At 45.1% G+C, this 23335-nt stretch overlaps 2 protein-coding genes across 3 annotated transcripts in view; one reads left to right on the top strand and one right to left on the bottom strand.

Annotated features, from left to right (window-relative positions):
* The first annotated feature begins 9835 nt into the window (after positions 1 to 9835).
* STBD1 (starch binding domain 1) lies at positions 9836 to 14733 on the top strand. Of its 2 annotated transcripts, XR_008792012.1 has the most exons (3): positions 9836 to 10056; positions 12255 to 13545; positions 13735 to 14733. XR_008792012.1 is itself a non-coding variant. In XM_056111155.1 (2 exons), the coding sequence occupies exons 1-2, from the start codon at positions 9861 to 9863 to the stop codon at positions 13061 to 13063; spliced, it is 1005 nt and encodes a 334-aa protein (XP_055967130.1). In that variant the 5' UTR covers positions 9836 to 9860; the 3' UTR covers positions 13064 to 14732. The 2 variants fall into 2 exon arrangements, 1 of the variants encoding a protein (XP_055967130.1); XM_056111155.1 differs by having other exon boundaries at positions 12255 to 14732.
* A 1420-nt stretch (positions 14734 to 16153) lies between these two features.
* Positions 16154 to 23335, bottom strand: part of CCDC158 (coiled-coil domain containing 158) — a 57513-nt gene continuing 50331 nt past the window's right edge. The window contains exons 21-23 of the mRNA XM_056111153.1: positions 18661 to 18819; positions 16997 to 17104; positions 16154 to 16230 (exon numbers count right to left, since the gene is read on the bottom strand). Of these exons, the coding sequence (XP_055967128.1) occupies positions 16154 to 16230; positions 16997 to 17104; positions 18661 to 18819 (344 nt within the window). The remainder of the gene's footprint in view (positions 16231 to 16996; positions 17105 to 18660; positions 18820 to 23335) is intronic.

The raw sequence follows: 23335 nt of genomic DNA, 5'->3' as shown, positions 1-23335 counted from the left end.
GAAATTACTCCTGGTGGTGCTCGGGGGACCATATGGGATGCTGGGAATCAAACGCGGGTTGGCTGTATGCACGGCAAATGCCTTACCCACTGCGCTATCGGTCCAGCCCCTAACATGTATTTTTGGCTTCATGAGGAAGAAAGTGAAATAAGGTCAGGGTTCCATTGATTGAGCTTGCTCCAGTAGCTAACTGGAACTGGTTTTCCAAAATCGGTTCTTTATCAAGAAATTGGTAAGTGCAAGGTTGCTTGGCTTTGAGCCCCAAGGTCCATTTGCTTTCCTTTAGATGCTTGTGATAGGTTATTTTGTTTCTTTTGTCCAAGTCTAGGATAGTGTAAGCTGTAATAACTCTGTCTGCTGGGCATAAAATAAGGCTGCCTTAAAGAACCCCTTTTCTGAAGATGTTCTCCAACAGTGCTGGTGGACATCGTGCCAAACTGAAGTTGTTTTCAAGTCAGTAAGTCCCTTCAATTTCCTTTTCTATTCAATTACTCCTGTGCTCTTTGAATAACACTTTTGCTTTTGTTTTGGACCATATTACCTCACCTGTAACAGGTTTACTTTTAAAATATTTTTAAAAAATTACTCGAGCCAAAAAAGAAATTACTCGGGCCTGAGCGATAGTATAGTGGGCAGGGTGTTTGCCTTGCATACGGCCAACTCAGGTTTGATTCCTGGCATCCCATATGGTCCCCTGAGCACCACCAGGAGTAATTCCTGAGTGCAGAGCCAGGAGTAACCACTGAGCACCGCTGGGTGTGACCCAAAAAGTGAAAAAATATAAAACTACTGTAAGGTGTTAGTGAAACATTGATTTTTTTTTGAGGGGGGGTCACAACCGGTGATGCTCAGAGGTTCTTCCTGGCTCTGCACTCAGGAATTAACTCCTGGTGCTCGGGGTACCATATGGGATGCAGGGGATTGAACCCGGTTGGCAGCGTAGAGGGCAAATGCCCTACCCGCTACCCGCTGTACTATCGCTCAGGCCCCTGATCTTCTTTTTGATATGCATCAACAGACTGATAACAAAAAGAAGGGCTGGAGGAAGAAGCCCAGCAGATTGGAACACATGTTATGCATGCAGGCAGCCCAGGTTCAAGCTGCAGCACCACACAGTTTCCTGAGCAAACCAGGAGCAAACCCTGAAGTACAGAGTGGGGTGCAGCTGATGAGTCACACTAGGTGTTTCACATAAACAAACAAAACCAATCTAAACAAAAAATCACAAGAGTGGAGCTCCTGTATCAGAGTAAAACCCAGCAGAATAAGAAGGTCGTTGACAGCGTGGGCCGCAAGCTGGACAATGCAGAGGAGTTAATGAAATCATTCAGCCCGCCAGATACTGCTTGGGTTGAAATTCCAACAATCACCCCCGGAAGACCTTCCTACCAATCAGAACTGCACTGGTTAGAAACGTCGTTGCACAAGGTGGACTAGAGTGTTTGGTATCAGCCTTTTCCCTGAATCTAAGGGCAGCCCAGCCAGGGGATCCTGGCACACCGATAGATGGTTTCATGGCTTCATGGATCTGTGTTTTCTGACTGCAGTCCTAAAACAAATGGACAATTTTCCTTTGTTTTAATTGAACCAAACTCGCTCAGACCTGTTCTTTGTAATTTGCCTCACTCACTCCACGGAACATACCTCTCAATTACTTATTTGCTGGGGACTGGAATTGCACTGGGCCGCCCCTATAGGTGAGGACAGGGCCTATTTCTGACTCTGTGCTCATGTGCTCAGGGGCGACCCCTGGTGGTACTCACAGGAACTTTGAATTAGGCTTATTTTTGGGACCATGTACAAGGAGACCATAAATTGCCTTTCATCCTGTCTCTCCACTATTTCTCCACCCCCCTCGCACATCTTCAAATCCTTACATTCTGGGTATTGGTCTCATATTTTAGTAATATATTCTATTGTCTTGGGCTGGAGCGATAGCACAGCGGGTAGGGCGTTCACCTTACAAGCGGCCAACATGGCCGGCCTGAGTTCGATTCCTCCGCCCCTCTCGGAGAGCCCGGCAAGCTACCGAGAGTATTCGATATGCCAGACACAGTAACAACAAAGTCTCCAATGGAGACGTTACTGGGCCCGCTCGAGCAAATCGACGATCAACGGGAGGGAAAAAAAATTCTATTGTCTCACCATTCCTGATTCACACACACATACATGTGTATGTATGCATATATATGCATTTATCATTTCTCTAAAGTACTCTTCATTAACCTTCACTGTCACTGTCACTGTTCATCGATTTGCTCGAGCGGGCACCAGTAACGTATCCACTGTAAGACTTGTTGTTACTGTTTTTGGCATATCGAATACATCACGGGGAGCTTGCCAGGCTTTGCTGTGCTGTCGAGATACTCTTGGTAGCTTGCCGGGCTCTCCAAGAGGCGTGGAAGAATTGAACCCGGGTCGGCTGTGTACAAGGCAAACGCCCTACCCGCTATGCTATTGCTCCGGCCCTTCATTAACTTTCATTTGATGAAATTCAGGTGTACTTTTCCATTCTATGTTATGTACTATCACCAGAAGAGCCTCTGGAACTTTCTTCTACTAGTTTTTTAGCTTAAACATTTACTTTACTCCAATTGTAGTCAACCATATTATGGGATACAAGTAATCTAACTTCATATTTCTCTCTCTCTGGTATATATATGTACATATATATGTTCCTATATCCATAAGTTCATGTATTCAGTCATTCATTTAGTCAATAGTTCCTAGATTGACTCTAACGTAGGATTCTAGATCCTCTATAGCAGTGTTCTTCAGTCACTGACCCACAGTCCGATATCAGTCTGCAAACATGGAAAGGCTGAAAGCCTCTTGCCTACCGCCTGGTTGGAACTGCCAGTCCTTGGACGGTATGCCGGACAGGCTCCAGTCTGCAGCTGAGGGAAGGCTGAAGCAAGCTGCTCTCCAGAACATGAGGAAGATCTCCTTAATGCCCCTGCCCTCCTGAGTTTATCCTCCAGTGCAGGAAGCACAGCACTAACAGGAACTCAAGAAGGTAACGTGGTGGGTGACACGCTACTAGCATGCTCCAGGGGGTTGGGGGCTGGAGACTCACGGGCTGAAGCCGGGATGAGGGCTCAGCTTTGAATTGGGAATTTGGGTTCCCCCTGCCCCCCACCGTGTATTCTGACCTGGGTTCTCTCCAAGGATAGTTTGCACCTGTTGTGGGAACAGGCAGTCTTTTAGCTGTGACTGCAATTCTCTGAACTGTTTCTACTTGGGTGAAGAGTTGGCATGCATGGTCAGCTTGATTTATTGGAAAAAAAACAGAGACTGGTGCCCATTTTACCTGTGGGCTATTCTCCTTTCTTTGTGCAGGCATCACTGTCCCAGGCGATATCACTAACTGATTTTTTATTTTCCCCTTCCCAATCCCTTTCTCTTCTACATACCTTCTTCTTTCAACGTTTAAGATCCAAGTTTAGCGAGATTCCTTGCTACTTAAAGTGAAGTTCCCGGAGGAGCTTCAGTACCACCTGGCAGCTTATGACGAGAGCAGAAACCCAGGATTTGACACATTTACTAATATCCTTAATGCCCTGTCTGCATGTTAAATTTGAGAAGCCCTAGTTTTGAAGTTATTATCTTCACTGGTCTGAGTAACATCCTTCTCTCTGGTTGTTTGTTTATTCACTCTCCCTTTATTTCAATGCCTATTTAGGTCCCCTGGGCTGGAGCGATAGCACAGCGGGTAGGGCGTTTGCCTTGAATGGGCCCAACCCGAGTTTGATTCCTCCACCCCTCTTGGAGAGCCAGCAAGCTACCGAGAGTATCTCGTCTGCACCACAAATCCTGGCAAGCTACCTGTGACGTATTCAATATGCCAAAAACAGTAACAACAAGTCTCTCAATTTGTTGTGAGACGTAACTGGTCCCCGCTCAAGCAAATCGATGAACAATGGGAGGACAGTGACGGTGACAGTGACAGTGCCTTCCAAGATATTCTTTTAAATCTGTTTGTGAACTGACTTTAAATATACATGCATCTTAGAGGCTAAGAAGTATTATTTTGAATACTTAACTGTTTTCAATTTTTCGTAGATGCATTGCACAAGAATCTTGTTTCTTAACTTTCAGTTGCCGTTACTTACTTTACAATGTGTGTATTTTGTGCATTGTTCTCATAACTATACAGTAATTCACAGGTACTTGCCATTTTTTTGTTTTGTATTGGGGCCACACCCAGTCATGCCCAGGACTTACTCCTGGCTCTGTGCTTACAGATCACTCCTGGAGGTGCTCAGGGGACCATACGGTGTGCCAGGAATAGAAACCTGGTCAACTGCATGCTTGCTAGACAAACACCCTACTGGCTGTATTTTCACTCCTCACTGTTTTCCACTTTCCTCTATTCCCATTTTGAGGAGATAGGTAGCCTTGAACTTTTACATATGTTCCTTTACAGTGCTCTGCAAATTTTCCTCTCTGCCACACTTGTTCAGGAGTCAGGTTGCCAGGCCATGGGGCATATGCAAGCCTAACTTTACTTTTTCCATATTGTTTTCTAGGTTGTTTTGTGCCTGTTTACTCTCCCACCAACAGTATTACCTCTCTTTGTCTTTTAGATGAACATAAAATATTGTAACATCACCGTTTCATTTTGTATTTATTTGATTACTAGTGAATTGAGCATTTATGCATCTTTTAAACATGTTTTATAATTTTTTATTGAATCACCTTGAGATGCAGTTACAAAACCTTCATGTTTGAGATTCAGCCTTACAATGATTGAACACCCATCCCTCCACCAGTGCATATTTTCCACCACCAATGTTCCCAGTAAACTCCCCCCACCATACCAGTCCTCACCCTGCCTTTATGGCAGACAATTTCCCCCATACTCTCTCTCTACTTTGTGGCATTATAGTTCCTTCAAATTTTCCCACCACCATTCAAACCTTCAAACCTGCCTGCCAGGGGCATACGCTAAATAATTTATTTTCCATTGCTCATTTTGAATACCATGAGAGGCCACGCACTTCTGGAATTTTAAGATTGTAAATGGTTCAGTTCCAGAGACATCTTTGTAGGGCACTAATCCATTTTGGGATTCAACTGGGAGTCTCTAGACCAGGGCTTTTGGTGCACTAAGATAGCGCCCAGAGCACACTTCTGCATCTTATCCATCCCAAAACTAATGAGTGCCTATTATGTTCGAGGTATATCCTACGCATTGAGAAAAAGCACCACCTGCTCATTTTGTATTGGGTCTCATGTCTCGTCAGCTTGTCAGAATCTATTAGTTATGTGTCCACATTTTACTCCCTTATCAGTTTTAACAACACAGATACTTTCTCCCTATCTTGATTTATCTGCTATTTTTTTCTAATTTCTCTAAAGTACCCTTCATTAATCAGTTGACCTTAATTTGATGAAGTCAAGGTGTATGTTTTCTTTCTCTTATGTAATATAAGAGAGCTCCAGGGGCTGGAGCGATAGCACAGTCGTAGGGTGTTTGCCTTGCGTGCAGCCAGCCCAACCCAGCCAGGTTCGATTCCTCCGCCCCTCTTGGAAAGCCCGGCAAGCTACCGAGAGTATCTTGCCCGCACGGCAAAGCCTGCCAAGAAACCCATGATGTATTCGATATGCCAAACACAGTAACAACAAGTCTCAAAATCAAAATGGAGACGTTACTGGCCCCGCTGGAGCAAATCAATGAACGACGAGAGGACAGTTCAGTTCTTGTATAATATTACCAGGAAAGTCTCTGGAATTTTGTTCTACTAGTATTGTAACTGAAATATTTACCTAACACCGCACCAGCATGCCTGCCTGGAGGGGAAAGGGTGTTGCTCCATTCGCCCAATCCTCTCTGGAAAGAAAGATGGCGGCCGCAGGGGAGCCTGGTGGACAGCAGGTTTGAGCCGGGGGTGGGGGCGGCAGGGACCTCATGGGAAGGGGGGCATTCTGGTCCGTCCTTCATGCCCGACCGAGGTCACCAGCTGCCCCCCACGAGTGGCTCTCCGGCACGGCCATGACTCCAGAGCACAGAAACCAATCTCTTAACTATCTAACTTTTAATAGAAATACTTCCAGGGTTAATAAGTAAAATAGCAGAAATCCAAAACCATCATTTTATTCTTAAACCCAGCTGTAGGAAGCAAATCATTTCACAACGCTGTTTTACCATGTCTGATTGGAGGGGGGGTCGTAAACTCTAAACAATAATTGTGCATCTTCTATCGAATCAATGTATCTAGTCAAAGTAGATAGAGTATTAACTAGAACTCATCTGCCTCACAGGAATTGGGAGGGGTGGGAGGTGGGGTTCTATTGGGGTTTGCGTTAAAAATAAGTATTGGTAAAGGGAAATGTGTTTGATATTTACATGACTGAGACCTAAACCCGAAAGCTCTGTAACTTTTCCACAGTGATTCAATAAAGAAATAAATTATAAAAAAAAATCTACCATCGTCTGTGATACAAAGTAATCTAACTTTATCTTTCTCTCTGTAATGAACTAATTATCCCAACACAGATATTCCTTCCTGCTAAAGGTTTCATCTTATAGTGTAAGAGATCCCAACCCTAAGTCTATTTTGGACCCAAGATGAGTCAGAGGATTTCGAGTGATCGCAGTTAGAAACTGGCAGGTCCAATGTGACTGCATTGCAGGAAGGTTGCATTTGTTAGTTAACATTATATGGAGAAGCTGGACTTGGAGGCTTGAGAGTTATAAACAGCTGCTGCTGTTGGTGGCTATGTTTCCCCAAGGCCAGGGCTTACACAAAGAGAAATGACAAACCAAGTCAGGTTGAAATTCACCATAACTGTTGGAATGACAACAGTTATGGTGAATCCAAGGGGGAATCCTCTGGCGTTCCACATCCAAACTTGCATACTTGTTTCAAGATTTAAGCTTTGAAATTTCAACAAGATTTAATAGCCATTAGGTTTCAGTGTCATCAGTTTCGGGGCATGGGTCCTGGAAGGTCAGAGTACTGGGTTCAAATCCCAGCGCCATCACTCATCAGCTCTGTGACTTGTTTTGATGTTATAATGCCTTAAGATGACTCCTCTGAAGGCATTAGGTGAGCTCATCCTTATAAGGCATTTGGCGTAGGGACAGCAGTAGATACTCAATAAATATTAGGCACTCAATGAAAAGAAGCAATAAATCGAAAGGTATTAGGTGTTACACATGGCACCCAAAGGATTCCAAGGAAGAAGTTCTCAAGGAATCTGTATCTTAGAGAGGACTGAGGTCAATCCAAAGCAAAATTATAGTTGAGATGAGTTCATAAAAGGTAAAGGTAAAGGCCCTCCCGTTGATCGTCGATTTGCTCGAGCGGGCCCAGTAACGTCTCCATTGGAGACTTTGTTGTTACTGTGTCTGGCATATCGAATACTCTCGGTAGCTTGCCGGGCTCTCCGAGAGGGGCGGAGGAATCGAACTCGGGTCGGCCATGTTGGCCGCTTGTAAGGCGAACGCCCTTCATATTCGCTTTTATAAAGTATGTGCTCAGAGTTCAAAAGGAAAGAAGACATTTCAATACACGGGCTGGAGGTGAGATGAAGGATAGATCTCTGGGTAAAAAGTTTCATGGTAAGTGACTTTTAGGAAATCTATAGACATGAGTGAGTGAAGGTTCCGGTGAGAGAACACCAGGGGATCTGAGTACAAGTAATGGCTGGAGAAAGTTCTGGAAAAGCTCATGGAGCTGTGTCCTAGAGACCTTGAAAGTTAAGCAAATGCCAGTGGGCAGGGAATCAGGGCAGGAAAAGAGAAGGCAGACTGGTGATTTCATAAGGGCCAAGGCTCCTAGACACTAGATGGTTTAGAGGTGAGGTAATTATGTAGGTAAAAACCATAAGTTGGGGCTGGAGAGACAGTACAGTGGGACGGGGGCTTGCCTTGCATGCCGCCCACCTGGTTCAATCCGCAGCATCCTATGTGGTCCCCTGAGCAACACCAGGAGAGAATCCCTGAGTAAATCCTGAGCATTGAGTGTGTGACCCCCCCAAACCAAAACAATAATAAGTAAACGTTATTGTAACCATGTGGCCCAAACTACAATAGGCAACATTTAAAAATGACTTTGATAAAGAGGCAGAGTGGAGAGAGTGGGGAATATTGGAGGGAAAGTTGACACTTAGGGGTGAGTTTGGAGACAGTGAATGTCCCAAATGCTGTTATTAAAAGCTTTGTAAATCACGGTGCCGAAGTACAAATACAAATTTAAAAACAATTTTTTTACATTAGCCAGATCTGGAAAAAAACTGAGTGCCCGAGAACAGATGACTGGTTAAAGAAACTTTAGTACATTTACACAATGGAGTACTATATAGCTGTTAGAAAAGATGGAAGTCATGAAATTTACATACAAGTGGTACTACATGGAAAGTATCATGTTAAGCAAAATGACTCAGAAAGAAAGGGATAGACATAGAAAGATTGCATTCATCTGGGGAACATAAAGTAACAAAATAGGAGACTAACACCCAAGAATGGCTGAGATTAGTACCAGGAATTTTACTCCATGGCTTGGAGGCCAGCCACACATGCTAGGGGAAAAGGGAGCTCAGATAGAGAAGGGAGCACCAAATGAAGGTGTTGGGAGGAGCCTCCCAGGATGGGAGAAGCATGCTGAAAGTAGACTATAGACCAAACATGAGTGTCACCCATTGCCTCTTTTGCAAACCACAACACCCAATAGGAGAGAGAACAAAAGGGAATGCCCTGCCACAGAGGCAGGGTAAGAAGGGGGGGATGGGGGGGGTGGGAGAGATACTGGGATCCGTGGTGGTGGGAAATGGTCACTGGTGGAGGGATGGGTATTTGATCATTGTATAATTGAAACCCAAGCACAGAAATTTGTAAGTCTACAACTGTACCTCATGGTGTCTCGCTAATAAAAATTTAAAAATATAAAAATAAAAATGAGGTGATAATGTTTAAAAAACAAATTAGACAGTGGGAAAAGGAGTCAGGAGAGATAGTACAGCAGGTAAGACTTTGCCTTGACACGTGGGTGGCCAGACATCCTGGGCACTTCATATAGCTCTAGAGCCCTGCCCTGCCTAGAGTGATCCCTGAGCAAAAGCCAGGAAAGCCCTGAGCACGTTCGGGTGTGACCCAAACTCTTTCCTGCTACCGGGGGAAAGAATGCGTGGGAGAAAAGTATCGGGGTCAACTTTGATCCAGCAGACAGGCGCTGACGCGCTGGAGGCTGCACTGTGAGGACTAAGTCAGGGATAATCTCGCAGCCTTAGAGAGTTCAGCCAGGACGTTCTTTGCGGGAGGTAGTGGAGCAGGCCGCCGACCCGCTTTGAGCCACGGGCACCCTAGGACAGAGCCAGGAGTAAGTCCTGAGCACCATCGGGTGAGACCCCCCCTCACCCCGCCAAAAAAAGGGAGGAAAAAGTGCATAACTTCAAGGAGAGTCTCACTCTGCAGTAGGTAGGGGGTGCATCGTGAGCGTTAAATTGGGCTGCGAAGCCATCAAACCAACAGAGGAGGCCACTTAGAGACGCGGACGGTTCTGTGCAGTGAAACGCCAGGCTGGCACACCAGGCTGGCACGCCAGCGCGGAACAGAGGGTTGCGCGTTTGCTTATTAACCCGTCGGTGCAGGCGAGCGCGCGCGCGTTTGGCAACCACCAAGTTCCCAACGGGCAAGAAGGCTGACGGACTGGCGCTGGCAGCTGCTCGGGTCTTTGCCCAGCCCTCTAGTGCACCGGCGGGGGGCGGCTGGGCGCGCTCGGACCCTGCGCAGGGGTGTCCCGCACCCGGGGCGGGGCTAGCAGGGGGCCGGGCCGGCCGGGGCGCGTAAAAGGCCAGGGCGGGCGGGGACGGCGGAGTCTGGGGCTGGCGCTCCCTGCGGCGGTGGCCCCGGGGCCATGGGCGCCGTCTGGTCCGCCCTGCTGGTCGGAGGGGGTCTGGCCGGGGCGCTGGTCGTCTGGCTGCTACGGGGCGGGGACGACGCGGGGCGCGCGGAGATGGAGCAGGACGCGCCCCCCGGGAAGGCTGCGGCGCCGGGAGGTGGCGACCCCCGGAGCCCGGGACCTTGCAAGGGGCAGCTGGACAGCAAGCCAGGTATGGTCCCTCGAAGGCACGTGTGCGGTGCCCACCCTGAGCTCTCCCGGCGTCCCCATTCCCTCCAGGTCCAGGACACCCCCTCCCCCCCCCCCCCCACGGCCCTCTTCTCCAGCCCTGGGCGGGGTGTTTTTTTCTTCTGGCACCGAGGCCCAGACTGGCCCTCCTGGCCAATCCTCAGCGCCCCCCGCCCCCGGGCTCCCCGCTGAGCAGCCTGGACGTGAGGGGCGAGTTTCGGGCTAGGGCGTTCGTCCTGCCCTTCAGTCCCGGCGGACAGGGTCCCGGACCCGTTTCCACGCCCCCCTCACATGCCCCTCTCCGCCCAGCCCAGCCCGAGGAAAATTTGGGAGTTTGGGGACACCCGCTGTTTGGACGCGAAGTTCAGCTAGGACTTTGGTCAGAAAGGCCTTGGCAGAGGGCCCAGTGCCCCCCCCCCCCACATCCCCCCCCCCCTCCCCGAGGGCCACCCACACTCTGGACCTTTCAGCTCCGCCCCAGGTTCACCCTTTCTGAGATGTCTCAGCCTGGGGAAGAGACGAATTTAAGGGGCTACAGCGATAGCACAGTGGGTAGGGCGTTTGCCTTGCACGCGGCTGACCTGGGTTCGATTCCCAGCATCCCATATGGTTCCCTGAGCAGCGCCAGGAGTAATTTCTGTGTGCAGAGCCAGGAGTAACCCCTGTGTATCGCCGGGTGTGACCCAAAAAGAAAAAACAAACAAACAAAAAAAAGAGACGAATTTAAGGGACTTGACTGGACTCAGTTCCAGTGAGAAGTGCATCAGGGATTCTGCACCAGGGCAGGAGGGACCGCAGCAGTACCCTGTGCCAACTGTCCCCTCCAGCTAAGGGACAAAATGCCATCTGTGGACTTTATTTTTAGCTCAGTGATGTTCCCCGGCAGCCCCTGGAGGGTCTGCCCCAGGGCCCCGCTATCTTGAGGGGTGATCGCTTCTAGCTGTTCCTTTTCCTGGCAGCTGACCTCATGCTTTCCTTCCAAGGCTGGGAATTCAGAGTAACGGGCCTCTCTTGTTACCCGTCATTAGAGACAAAACTAACGGGGACTGTCACTGCCACTTCCAAGAACAAGACCGAGTTTGTGATTTTGGAACAAGGTGCTGAGTGTGTGGCTTTGGATGGGGGTTTCCTCGGGAACTGTCGGCCTCTCAGGGAGCTGTCCAAGAAGGAGCTCCCGCTTTGTATTTGAACAGTTTTCTTTATGGTTTTTGGGCCGCACCAGGAAGTGCCCGGGGCTTTCAGTCCTAGCTCTGTGCTCAGGGATCATTCTTGGCAGAGCTCAAAGAGCCAGAATGTGGTGCTGGGTTCAGAACCCAGTTCAGACCCGGGCAATGCAAACCCCTTAGCTGTGTTTCTCCAACCTCTTTTTTTTGGGGGGGGGGGAGGAGGTCACACCCGCAATGCACAGGGGTTACTCCTGACTCAGGAATTACTCCTGGCGGTGCTCAGGGGACCATATGGGATGGTGGGAATCGAACCCAGGTCGGCCGCTTGCAAGGCAAATGCCCTACTTGCTGTGCTATTGCTCCAGCCCCTCTCTCCAACCTCTTGAGGAACATATTGAAAGGAGTCCATGTGGGCCAATAAGAAAGGCCTGTAGTCTGTGGAAGAGGTTCTTAGGACAAACATATCCTGTCTCCCCACCCTCCTGCCCAGCTCTCAGCCAGGAGCCTTGGCCGCTGGTCTGCCCACATCCTCAGTGCTGGGGGCACAGTGCTGTTTGTTGTAGGCAGGCAGCCCTGGGTCACACAGTCTGGACAAACTGTACACTTTGGGGCGAAGGGAGTCAAGGAACTTGGTTTGGTTCCATGCCAGTGTTAGCTTTTACTGTAGTGTGGCTGTGAAGCTCATATCCCTGCCACTACAACTTGCCACTTCCATTCCACTGATCCACCCACACTTTGGGGGTGCCATTTATCAGTGGTTATACCTGCAGATTTGGGATTTTCCTAAGTATATTTAGTTGATTTGAACACATTGATACCAGTGGCTCACACTTACATGCGGTTTAATATGTGTCTCAAGTCCACATCAACATGTTCACGGAGACGGATTTTATGTACTGCCAAGAGATTTAGTTGTCTTTAATGACTAAACCAATTTTCTCAGCCTAACTTATTCTTCTCATTTGACTTGCTGAACACAATTATGTAATATATTTGTTTCCCTTTTGATTTTTAGACCATCTCCAAGGAGGCAGTGAGCGTTTGGACTCAGAGCCCCGAGGACCTAGCAAGGGAGGAGCAAGCCAACTGCAGAATCCTTCTGGAAAGGACTGTGAGGGTTCGAGAGAGCGTGTTCCCTCGGGCTGGGTTCCAGACCCTGACTCACTGGCTCATGAGGTGGGGAACGCTAGGAGTTCCCTGGACTCTTCACTAGGGGAACGGGGCTTCCACAAAGGACAAGACACAGTGATGAAAGCAAGTCCTTGTTTCGTAGAGAAGTTGCCTGGTGTGGACAGAGCAAATGCAGCCGGCCTGGCACGGCTGGACAGTCAGGACTCAGCCGACGCTGAGGACTGGGAAGTGGTGTCTCGGCACTCGTCCTGGGGAGAGATTGGTCTGGGTGGCAGTCTTGAGGCTTTTGTGGTAACCCCGAACGAGGGAATGGACTATGGCAGCGACGTCCTCGTGGAAGCCAAGGATCAGGCAGAGGTGGTGAAAACAGAAAGGGTAGTTGCTGTGTCCCCAGGGCCTGAGCGGGTTAGTGTCCGCTTCCAGACCCATTATATCCCCAGCACTGACACGCAAGCCCTCGCAGTAACTGGAGACCACGAGAGTCTCGGGAAGTGGAACACGTATGTCCCACTCCAGGCTAGCCAGGACGGCCTCTGGTCTCGATCCGTGTCACTGCCCGCAGACACGGGGGTGGAGTGGAAGTTTGTGGTGGTGGAGAACGGGCGCGTTACCCGCTGGGAAGAATGCAGCAACCGATTCTTAGAGAGTGGCTTTGAGGATAAAGTGGTTCACAAGTGGTGGGGGATCCACTGATTGGGGGGGTCTGCCAGGTAAGACGGGAGTGGGCTGGAGGGGCTGAGGCTGCCACTACAACTTGCCACTTCCGTTCCACTGTATGGCGCTGATGGAAAATACAGGAAATGTAACTGCATGTGGAGGGAACAAGTGACTTCTGATGTGTCCTGTGAGCGTGGGCTTCTCCCCTGCAGCACTGACGATAGGTTAATGATGATCCATACTTTAGGGCTAGGTCCTTTTGGGGAGCAACCTAGCCAAGCTCCGGTGTGAACTGGTCGGGGAGCATGGAAAGGAAACCCGCCAGCAGGACTGGCTTCAAGCTGGAGCTTCTGGGTGACCCTTACACCAGGCTTCAAACAAGCCTATATGAGAAAGGGCCGGTTTCCAATGGGGGGCAGTGCGGAAGTGTCCTTTCCTTACTGCATGCGCACTTATGTGTAGGGATATTTCACACCAGTCGGAACTAGAAGGTCATTAGATATGATCAAGAAGTTGAGGTAGTGGGGCTGGAGTGATAGCACAGCGGGTAGGGCATTTGCCTTGCACGCGGGTGACCCGGGTTCAATTCCTAGCATCCCATACGGACCCCCGATCTCTGCCAGGAGTAATCCTGAGTGCAGAGCCAGGAGTAACCCCTGTGCATTGCCGAGTGTGACCAAAAAAAAGTTAAAAAAAAATAATTTGAGGTAGTAGCTTAAGGCCTCCTAAAGCTTCTTTCTTGCTTGATTTTACCTGTCAAGTGTGGCTTAAAGGGAGCAAGGATGTCAAGTGTGGCTTGAAAGTAGTAAGCGTGTCTTTGTTTTAATGACTGGAGGCTGGTGAAGAAACAAGGAATCAGATCAAAATCTGCCATTGGGGCTGGAGCGATAGCACAGCGGGTAGGGTGTTTGCCTTGCACGCGGCCAACCCAGGTTCGATTCCCAGCATCCCATATGGTCCCCTGAGCACTGCCAGGAGTAATCCCTGTGCATCTCCGGGTGTGACTCAAAAAGCAAAAAAAAAAAAAAAAAAAAGAAAAAAAAAAGAAAGAAAGAAAGAAAGAAAGAAAGAAAGAAAGAAATCTGCCATTGGGGCCATTCCACGAGGACAGGGAGCAGGAATGAAGGGAAGGTGTGAGCTGAGCAAGGGGGCTGGAGTGACCTTGAAGGGGGCTCGGAGGTGAAGCTAAAGCCTGGTCATGGGGGGGTGGGGGCGACCTGTCATTTACTCACTGGGCCTCTGTCCAGCTGGCTCTGCTCTCATGCGCCCGTGCTGGGTGGACCGAAGACTATCTCAGGGCTGTTAGCTGAGAGTCTCTCTCTTCTTTCCCACCACCTCCTTTTCTGGGATAACAAAATTATGCTAACACAGTGATATCAGAATATATCTTTGTATGAAGAAGAAAAACACTGAATAATTGTTATATCTGAAAACCTAGTAAATCCTGAATTTTAACATACTGACTGGATGTCTGAATTATTTGTCTGCATCATGGGGCTGTAATTGCTTATATGCAAAATACGGATTATTTCTTCCATTAATAGCAGAGCCAGGAAACAGACACTGAGAGAGAGAAGTCTGTTTTTCCCCTTCAGAGCACAGCAGAGTATGCCAACATCTTCTTGGTCTTTGTTGCCTCTGTGGCGTTATGCGTGCCTTTCTGGAATTTTGTTTGTTTGTTTTTGTGCCATATTCAGCGATGCTCAGGACTTGCTCCTTGTCCTGTAATCACAGATCACTCCTGGTGGGGGGCTCAGGTGACCACATGGGGTGTCAGGGAAGGTACACACCAAGGTCAGACGTATGCAAGGCAAATGCTCTGCCTGTTGTTTCTCTCAGACCCCCTGTTCTGAAATTCTTACACATTAAGGTAACTTTTTTTTTTTTATTTTTTTGAAGGTAACTTTTAATAAGAATAAAATGTTTTTGTCAGACTTTTATTCTGGTTCTTTTCTGTTGAAGGGCATAAATATAACTGCAACACTACTAGGAAGGGCGTAGAGAATGATGCTCGACCCATTTGGAGCTTAGGTACACACTTGATCTTAGCCCAAAGACTGAGAAGCAATTAATAGCGATTAATTCCTATCCTGAGGTTATTCAGGGATCTCACATGCTTGCTAAAATTTGACCACAACTGGATGTGAGGGGCAGTGGGCCTGGAAACAGCTTCTAGATGGGCCATTTCTCAGTGACATCTGGACTATGGAACTGGAATGCAGACGTTTGGGCAGTGAGTTTCTGCCCAACAGCCTCTGTTATCTTTGGCATGGTTTCATTTCTGTATCTGAAGTGGTGGTAATCGGGGAGGGGAGCTGTAATCATGAGCCCTAAGCCATGTAGAATATGACGGTAATGTCCAATAGTCAAACGTCAAATAGTGTCAGAATGGAATTGACTTTAGGATATCGAGAACTGTTGGAAAGTGCTCCAGAGAGAATCCCCTTCACTCAATTGATCCAAGGCTTACTAAACAGGCTGCATCCATTCAAACTGTTGAAGTGATCCACTAGCTGGAGAAAAACGTCATTTTTCACCCCTTTTATTTCAACCATTAATATGGGGAAAAGAGAATTTCCTGAGAACTTTGATTAGGGGAGCCTGGGGTTTGTTTTCTGAATAATTTCCCTGCTGTTGACAGGACAAACAGTGCCTTCAGGGTCACACACAGTGTCCCCATCAGTTTGGAGTTTGTCCTGCTCTGTTCTGGACGCTCCATCCCATTTTTCACTTTCGTATGCAAGAAGTTTTTTCCCCACACCGATGTTTTTGAGTTGGGAAAAAAAAAACACATGACTATAACTGTGAGTCATATAAAAGTGACTAGAATGAGAAAAAAATAGCCATGAAAACTAAACATTCATATGCATGTTTAAAAAATGGGATTATTCCACCGCATTGGTATTATCATAAACTAATACCCAAAGTATGAATACCTTTATCTCTAGCTAGTACTATTTGAAGCTTGACTGTGAGAACATTGAAACATAGCATATTTCAAGATATTTTACAGATTATCTTTTATTAAATTTTCACATACAAAGAAAAAAGTACATTGAGCACTAATTAAAGTACATCACAATTAATTGGGCATCATTCCTCTGCAAAGGATAGGCAAGCAAAGTATCATTTTAATAACATTTTTTCCTGGTCTTTCACTTTCTGTATCCTCTTTTCTTGATTTCTGATCATTGAAGACATTGCTGAAATTTTTGATAAAACAAAGTTAAGACAGCATCTTTTCCTCAGGCCTTAAATTCTATTATATGTTTTTTTAAAAAATCAGCTTGCTGCTATCGAATATTTTCTGAATTTAAAAATTGCAAAGTACAAAAGCATTTCTTTTAAGACTTATGATGGAAAAAAAACCCTAATGATAATTTTCTACTCTTTCCATCATTTTCAAATGAGCACAATAACTATTATTGTAAAAGTAATATGTACTAGTTGTAAATAATTGAAAACCTCAGAAGGCTATAAAGACAAAGGTCAGTCTTATCCACTCAGTATCCTGAGCCCCGCCTCTCAAAGGCCACCACTGTAAACAGTTTGAAAAGCTTCATGTTCCACACTACACACACACACACACACACACACACACACACACCCCATCTTACTTAAATGGTTGCATTACTCAGGTAAACTTAGAAATGTAATTAAAGTGTAAATAAAAATGGGGCCAAACAAACCATAACACCCATAAGGAGAGAGAGAGAGCAAAAGGGAATGCCCTGCCACAGAGTCAGGGTGGGGGTGATGAGAGGGATACTGATAAGGAATATAGAATGGAACTGGTTAAGGATGCATAAGGAGCTCAAAGATAATAGTGATTTACACTCTTATATTTGAATTGCTAATTCAGTATTTTCAGCCAGGAGTCATATAGGGAGAATGTGGATTCATTCGGGATGGGGTTGGGGCAGGGATTGGGGGGGTGGGAAGTGTTGTCTCTCCAGATGTGTGAGGTACCTTGGTTCTTCATCTGTAGGTCTTCCACCAGCGTTTGTAAGCTTTCTAGTCTGTTCTGAAGCTTCCTGCACGTTTTCCCTGTTGTTTCTATTGGTTGAGACTGTGAAGCTATTAGAAAATTGCTTAGCTGTGATATTAAAAGTCTGTTTAATATTTCTTTTTAGAAATCTTCTTTTAACAAGTTAAACTTAAATTAGAAACTTAAGAACACTAGGTAAAGGTAAAGGCCCTCCCGTTGATCGTCGGTTTGCTTGAGCGGGCCCAGTAACGTCTCCATTGGAGACTTTGTTGTTACTGTGTCTGGCATATCGAATACTCTCGGTAGCTTGCCGGGCTCTCCGAGAGGGGCGGAGGAATCGAACTCGGGTCGGCCATGTTGGCCGCGTGTAAGGCGAACGCCCTACCCGCTGTGCTATCGCTCCAGCCCCTAAGAACACTATATTAGGATAAAACATGCCTTATCAAAATATTCAATAATAGAATATTTGATTTGATTTTTTTCTGGGGATGAAAAAGTAACACACCTAATGAAGGGAATTACAAGAATAATATTATGTCATACAAAAATATATTTCTAGAATTTTTATTCAAATTTTTAAACATGCAAATTATCTTCAGCAATGATCATTCAGAAACCTGATGCTCATCTATGACCATATTTAAAACTTGATTTGATTTAAAACCCAATCTGGTTTACTACTGCTTAACTAAAAAGTATTAAATGGGATGAGAATAGTAAGAACATTTCAAGTTTAAAGTTACCTTCTGCATTATAAATAAATTCCAAAAGATTAAGTTGACAGTTTATTTTTTAATGCTAACACTTGATTAGGTTATCCTTTATAAAGGAAATGTTTTCCTATAACACTGGGCCACTATCACATATGATGAGAAATATTTCAAGTTACATAAATATATTTGTAAAATATATTTATATTTATCAAGAACTTAGGGCTGGAGCGATAGCACAGCGGGTAGGGCGTTCGCCTTCCAAGCGGTCAACATGGCCAACCCGAGTTCGATTCCTCCGCCCCTCTCGGAGAGCCCGGCAAGCTACCGAGAGTATTTGATATGCCAGACACAGTAACAACAAAGTCTCCAATGGAGACGTTACTGGGCCCGCTCGAGCAAATCGACGATCAACGGGAGGGCTTTACCTTTATCAAGAACTTATTCCAAAACAAACCACTTTTCCCAACTGTCTTGCACTTAAACTTTTTAAAAGAACATTTTAGGGCCAGCTCTATGAGTCAAGTGAGAGTGCCCATTCTTTGTATTTGAGGGGTCCTGGCCCAGCAAGGTCCTGAGCTAAGTTTGTGTTTCATTTTCAGCCTTTACTTTTGTCAGTAAAGACTGAAGAGGCCCATGAGAGAATATAAATAAGAATAGCCACTTGCAGCGTTTAAGAGAACACCTAAAATCTTACAATAAAACAAAGGAAAGGTTTATTATTTACATCCATGAACAAAAAGATATATTTACATATAAAAATATTCACCTAATATAGTTGTATAAGATCTACAATAGCTGTCCTATTTAAGACCCACTTTTATTATATACCAAGAACTTGTAAATATATCATTAAATCTGTTATTAAAAAGAACTTTCAATTCACCAGAGTAGGAAAGAAGCTGATCTTATTAGCGATATCTTATCACCCTTACCTTTAACAGAATCAGCAGGTGAATGAGGTTTGGTTGGCCTATAACGTGATGCGGAGCCTACTGAGTCTTCATTTGAACTAGTTAGGAGTGAGTGAACTGGAGACTTCTTAGGGGAAGAATGGAATGAACGAGAAGCTGCACTTTTCACAGATGGGGCTGCTAAAATTTTGCAAGAACAAAAGCAAAAAGAATAGAATTAACGATATATAGTACGTTGTATTTCTCAAAAAAAAAAATCAAGCTTCCATGAGAAAATGTTCCCCACCAAAGGTAAGAGGAACATTTTGTTCTGGTTCTGGTGTGCACACAAGGCTTTGGGTTAGAACAGAAAAGCAAAATGTGCTGGGAAAAAAATGTTCTTTTTGAAGAGTAAAGTTGAGTAGGAACCAGATCTGCCCTCAGTGACTCTTAGCTTCAAGTAATCGTACCTCCTGATTCGATTGAACAGATCTGGGATTGTTGGCATCCTTAGTATGAATGAAGGCTCTTAGAAGATGATAACCTCTTTCCCAAGTTCAAAATCATCTGTTCAATATTATAGATATGTCATACAATAAGATTAACCAGGCATATGAGAAGACAGAGTGACATGGTAGAAAACCAAGAGAAAGAATATGGATAATAGAAAGATAATAGTTATAGATCCCCAAAGTTTGATTAAAGGAGGCAGAGATTTCCACAGATTCAAGCAGGATTACCCTAAACCCCAAAGAGATTCTTTTAATACTGTGAATGACATATATGAACATATAAAAACAGGCTGCTAAAAAACAACCGAAAAAACCAAAGACAAAGACAAGCATAATTTTAAGACTGCCAGAGCAACAAAGGCAGAGTCCATTTGAATCAACAATTAAATTCAGAGCTGACTTGTTAAAATAAACAATGGAAGTCAGAACACACGCTTTCCAAAGATAGGAAGAAAGGTTAATCTAGAATTATATGCTTAGCAAATATTCTTTGAAAATGAGAATGCAGGACAGGGAGATATTGGGTTTGATCCCTAGCACCTCACTGAACCCCAAGCACCGCTAGGAGTGGGTCTCTCCTAAGCACCTATGGGTGAGGTCCCCAAACCAAAAGCAAACAAAAAAGGGGATGAAATAAAGATAACATCAGAGAAACAGAAGCCAAAGATTAGGTCATCAGTAGACATACATAAAAGTGAACACTAAAGATCCAAGTAATAGTACCAGAGAGAATGTAAAATATAAATACGTGGGTATAGACTGAATTAACTTTAATGGTATATGATAGTACAAATAATCAATTATAATATTTATAACCACCGTTAAAATGTGACAGCTATTGTAAATTGGAAAGATAGAAAAAGTTAATGTGTTTCAAGGGACTCATGACGTATGAGAAAGAAGAAGACACTCGTTAATAGATGAATAGATATGAATCTATGAAGGCAATGAAAATACCACATTCTTTAGGGTGCTCAATAGAGCACACTGAAAACATGGGGGTGAGATAAACATGAAGAGCAGTTTGATTTCAAATAAATACTTGCATGTGGCTGACACGGCTGACCCGAGTTCGATTCCTCTGCCCCTCTCGGAGACCCGGCAAGCTATCGAGAGTATCTCACCCTCACGGCAAAGCCTGGCAAGCTACACATGACATATCCGATATGCCAAACACAGTAACAAGTCTCACAATGTTACTGGGTCTCCTCAAGCAAATCGATGAACAACTGGAGGACAGTGACAGTGACTCTTCTGAAATCTTCTTTTGAAGATGATAATCCCTGAGTTTGTGGATTTTTGTTGTTGTTTTCTTCCAGTTTGATACTGGAGGCACTTGATAATCTAAACTTCTTTTTTTTTTTTTTAAATCTAAACTTCTTAAATGGGACTAAAAGCTTCCTGTTCTGTTCTGGACTCTGCTTTGATTCTCCCAGCAAGATCAGTTCTGTCCTGCTCAGTTCTCTCCTGTCCCGAGTCCAATCCAAGCCGGAGATTTGGGCATGGACCCCACACCGAGCGCCGGTGGATCTTATCTCAGTCACTGAATTGTTGAGTGGTTTGTACCTGGTTCTAAGTTAAAATCTGGGATCTAAGTTAGAACAGGGTTTTATAATAAACAGGGATTTACAATAAACGTTTGCTTTTAACTTTTATCTAGACATGCTAAAAATCTGAGAAATTACTTTAACTTCTTTAGAAAATCTTATGCCGCTTGTTATTTGTCAGCTTACGGGGTGTTTAATAGTCATTTACTATGAAATAAAATCACCCATTAAATCATTTACACCCCCAAAAAGTTCTCATAAACTAAAGAAGATCTGAAAGTGTGAAACTTTACTTATTTTAGAAATATAATGTTTTGTCGTTTTGATTTTACATTTACAAATGCTGGCTGACTTTGACCGTGAATATGGAAAGGTCAGACTATGGCTGAATCTCACAAAGACAATGTTTGTGAGAAACAAACTTGTTCCTGATGTTCCATTTGCTCTCAACGGAATGGACATCTTTGAATGCAACAGTTATGTGTACCTAGGTCGAGAACTCAACATGACGAATGACCTGGCACCTGAGTTGCTCAGAAGGAAGAGAGCAGCTGGGAACGCCTTCAAGAGCATCGAAGAAATAGCTAAGAGGATGAAGAACCTCCGGCTCTAGGCACATCTCTTCAATTCTACCATTCTTACTGCATTAACATATGCCTCAAAGACCTGGGCCCTAGGAAAACAGAATGAGAACGCTATTTGGGTCTCCCAAAGAGGAATCAAAAGAGCTATACTCAGAGTATCACGATTCATTCAAATGAGAGAAAGAATCCGGAGTTCCAACCTCTGTCGACCATCGAGAATCAGGGATGCTGTCTCGTTTGCCAAGGGGTAGAAAATCAGATGGGCTGGACACGTAATGAGATTTGGAGATGACCACTGGACTAGAGCCATTACCGAGTAGATTCCACGGGACATCAAAAGATCGCATGGCCGCCTTCTTTGTCAAGACCCTGAACGATCAATTTGAGGCTCTTCAAGTTCCTGGAGCAAGCAGACACCATTGGGCTACACTAGCACATGACAGGGATGAATGGAGACATTATTGGCACCCACTCGAGCAAATTGATGAGTAATGGGATGTCAAGTGATCAAATGATGTTTTGATTTTAAATGTTGTCCTGAAATTTCTATTAAAAAAAAGAGTCTCTGGGACTCTTATCTATCACTTATTTCTTTCATCTTGAAATAAATGTTCTCGACTTACAAATGCCTAAATTTATAGCTAAACTTTGCTGAATTATCATTTTTCACAGTTTCAATTTTTCCCTTTATTTTTCTCTCTTCATAGAAATATTAGGTGTTAGTTTGTCCTTTAAATACATCTATACCTATAATTATTTTTCAACTTCCTTAGTCAAAAAATCCATTTGTATAATTCCCTCTATGGGTCTGGTCAAATACATCTTTATACATAAACATTTTCCCCCGACCTTTACCTTGTAATGCTTCTATTTTTCTCTCCCATCTCTACTCAAAGTTATGTCATTTTGCTTTTCAACTAATTGTTCTCTTCAACATCTTCCTTGAATTCCCATTTTTAGAGAGAGTATTTTGTTCACAAATCTTTGGAAACTAGATGGAAAACCCTTTATCTCCAGTCTTCATTTCCTTCCATTCCTTTCCATTCACTATGGATTAACTGAGAACCTATTAGTGCCAGGGAGGTTCTAAGAACATGGGATACATCAGGGAACTAAATAATGAAAGACATCTACCTTTGTTAAGTTTTTGTCTGAGGAGATGTCACAGTACACAGCATAAATGAGTAGCTTGCATGGGATGTTAAAAGATAAGTATACTGTTTAAAAATAGATCAGAGGGACTTGGAGTGTGGGAGGTTACAATTTTTAGATAAGCAAGTCTTATCTATTCTTATCTTCTTATCTTAAGAAGATATGAAGTCTCAGCGAGGAAGTGATAGGTGGTCAAAGGAGGTGAATGTAGACACACAAACGAATCTCAGGACATTTGCTGAAGAGATGGCTCCTGGCTTTGCAGTAGGTCGTTTCCGCTGGGCTGCTTCACACAGGGCAGGTATTGTTCCTCCGCCTGCCCTCTAGGAGCCCTGGTGGCCACCATTTTCTAGGAGTCAGTGACAAACTCCAGGTACGAGTGGCGGTGGTGGCAAAAGCCACGCCTCATGGGACAGGGGAGGAGTAGGCCCTTCTCTCTCCCTTTGCCCTGATGGGACTCCGAGATGACCCCACATCCGGCCACCGTCTACTTAAGCTCCCACACAGTCATGATCCAGAGACACACAAACAAATCTCAGACCCGAGCAACTTGTTGCAGTGATCTCTTCAGACCTTAATTATTAAAATTTTAAAATTCACAGAGCATATGTAGCCACCCTCATACATTATATCGTTCGTATCCATAACAGGCAATACAAAACACATTGTATAGCATTGCATTTTTGGCAGGCATGAGTGGTGGTGGGACTGGTCTCGAAATATCGAAAGTAACTAAAGTAGAGAGAGAGTAAAGGCCCTCCCATTGATCATCGATTTGCTCGAGTGGGCCCAGTAACGTCTCCATTGGAGACTTTGTTGTTACTGTGTTTGGCATATCGAATACGTCACGGGGAGCTTGCCAGGCTCTGCCGTGCGGGCGAGACACTCTCGGTAGCTTGCTGGGCTCTCGGAGAGGGCGGAG

Source organism: Sorex fumeus, unplaced genomic scaffold (genome assembly GCF_029834395.1).
Source record: "Sorex fumeus unplaced genomic scaffold, SorFum_2.1 ptg000013l, whole genome shotgun sequence".
Classification (NCBI taxonomy): domain Eukaryota; kingdom Metazoa; phylum Chordata; class Mammalia; order Eulipotyphla; family Soricidae; genus Sorex; species Sorex fumeus.
The sequence above is the reverse complement of the archived record's forward strand: the minus strand, read 5'-3'. Positions and strand labels throughout refer to the sequence as shown.

Excerpts from the sequence above, each read along its gene's own strand:
- STBD1 (XM_056111155.1), top strand. The coding sequence starts at position 9,861 with ATGGGCGCCGTCTGGTCCGCCCTGCTGGTCGGAGGGGGTCTGGCCGGG. Across the intron at positions 10,057-12,254 it reads GCAGCTGGACAGCAAGCCAG|ACCATCTCCAAGGAGGCAGT; the intron begins GTATGGTCCCTC and ends TTTGATTTTTAG.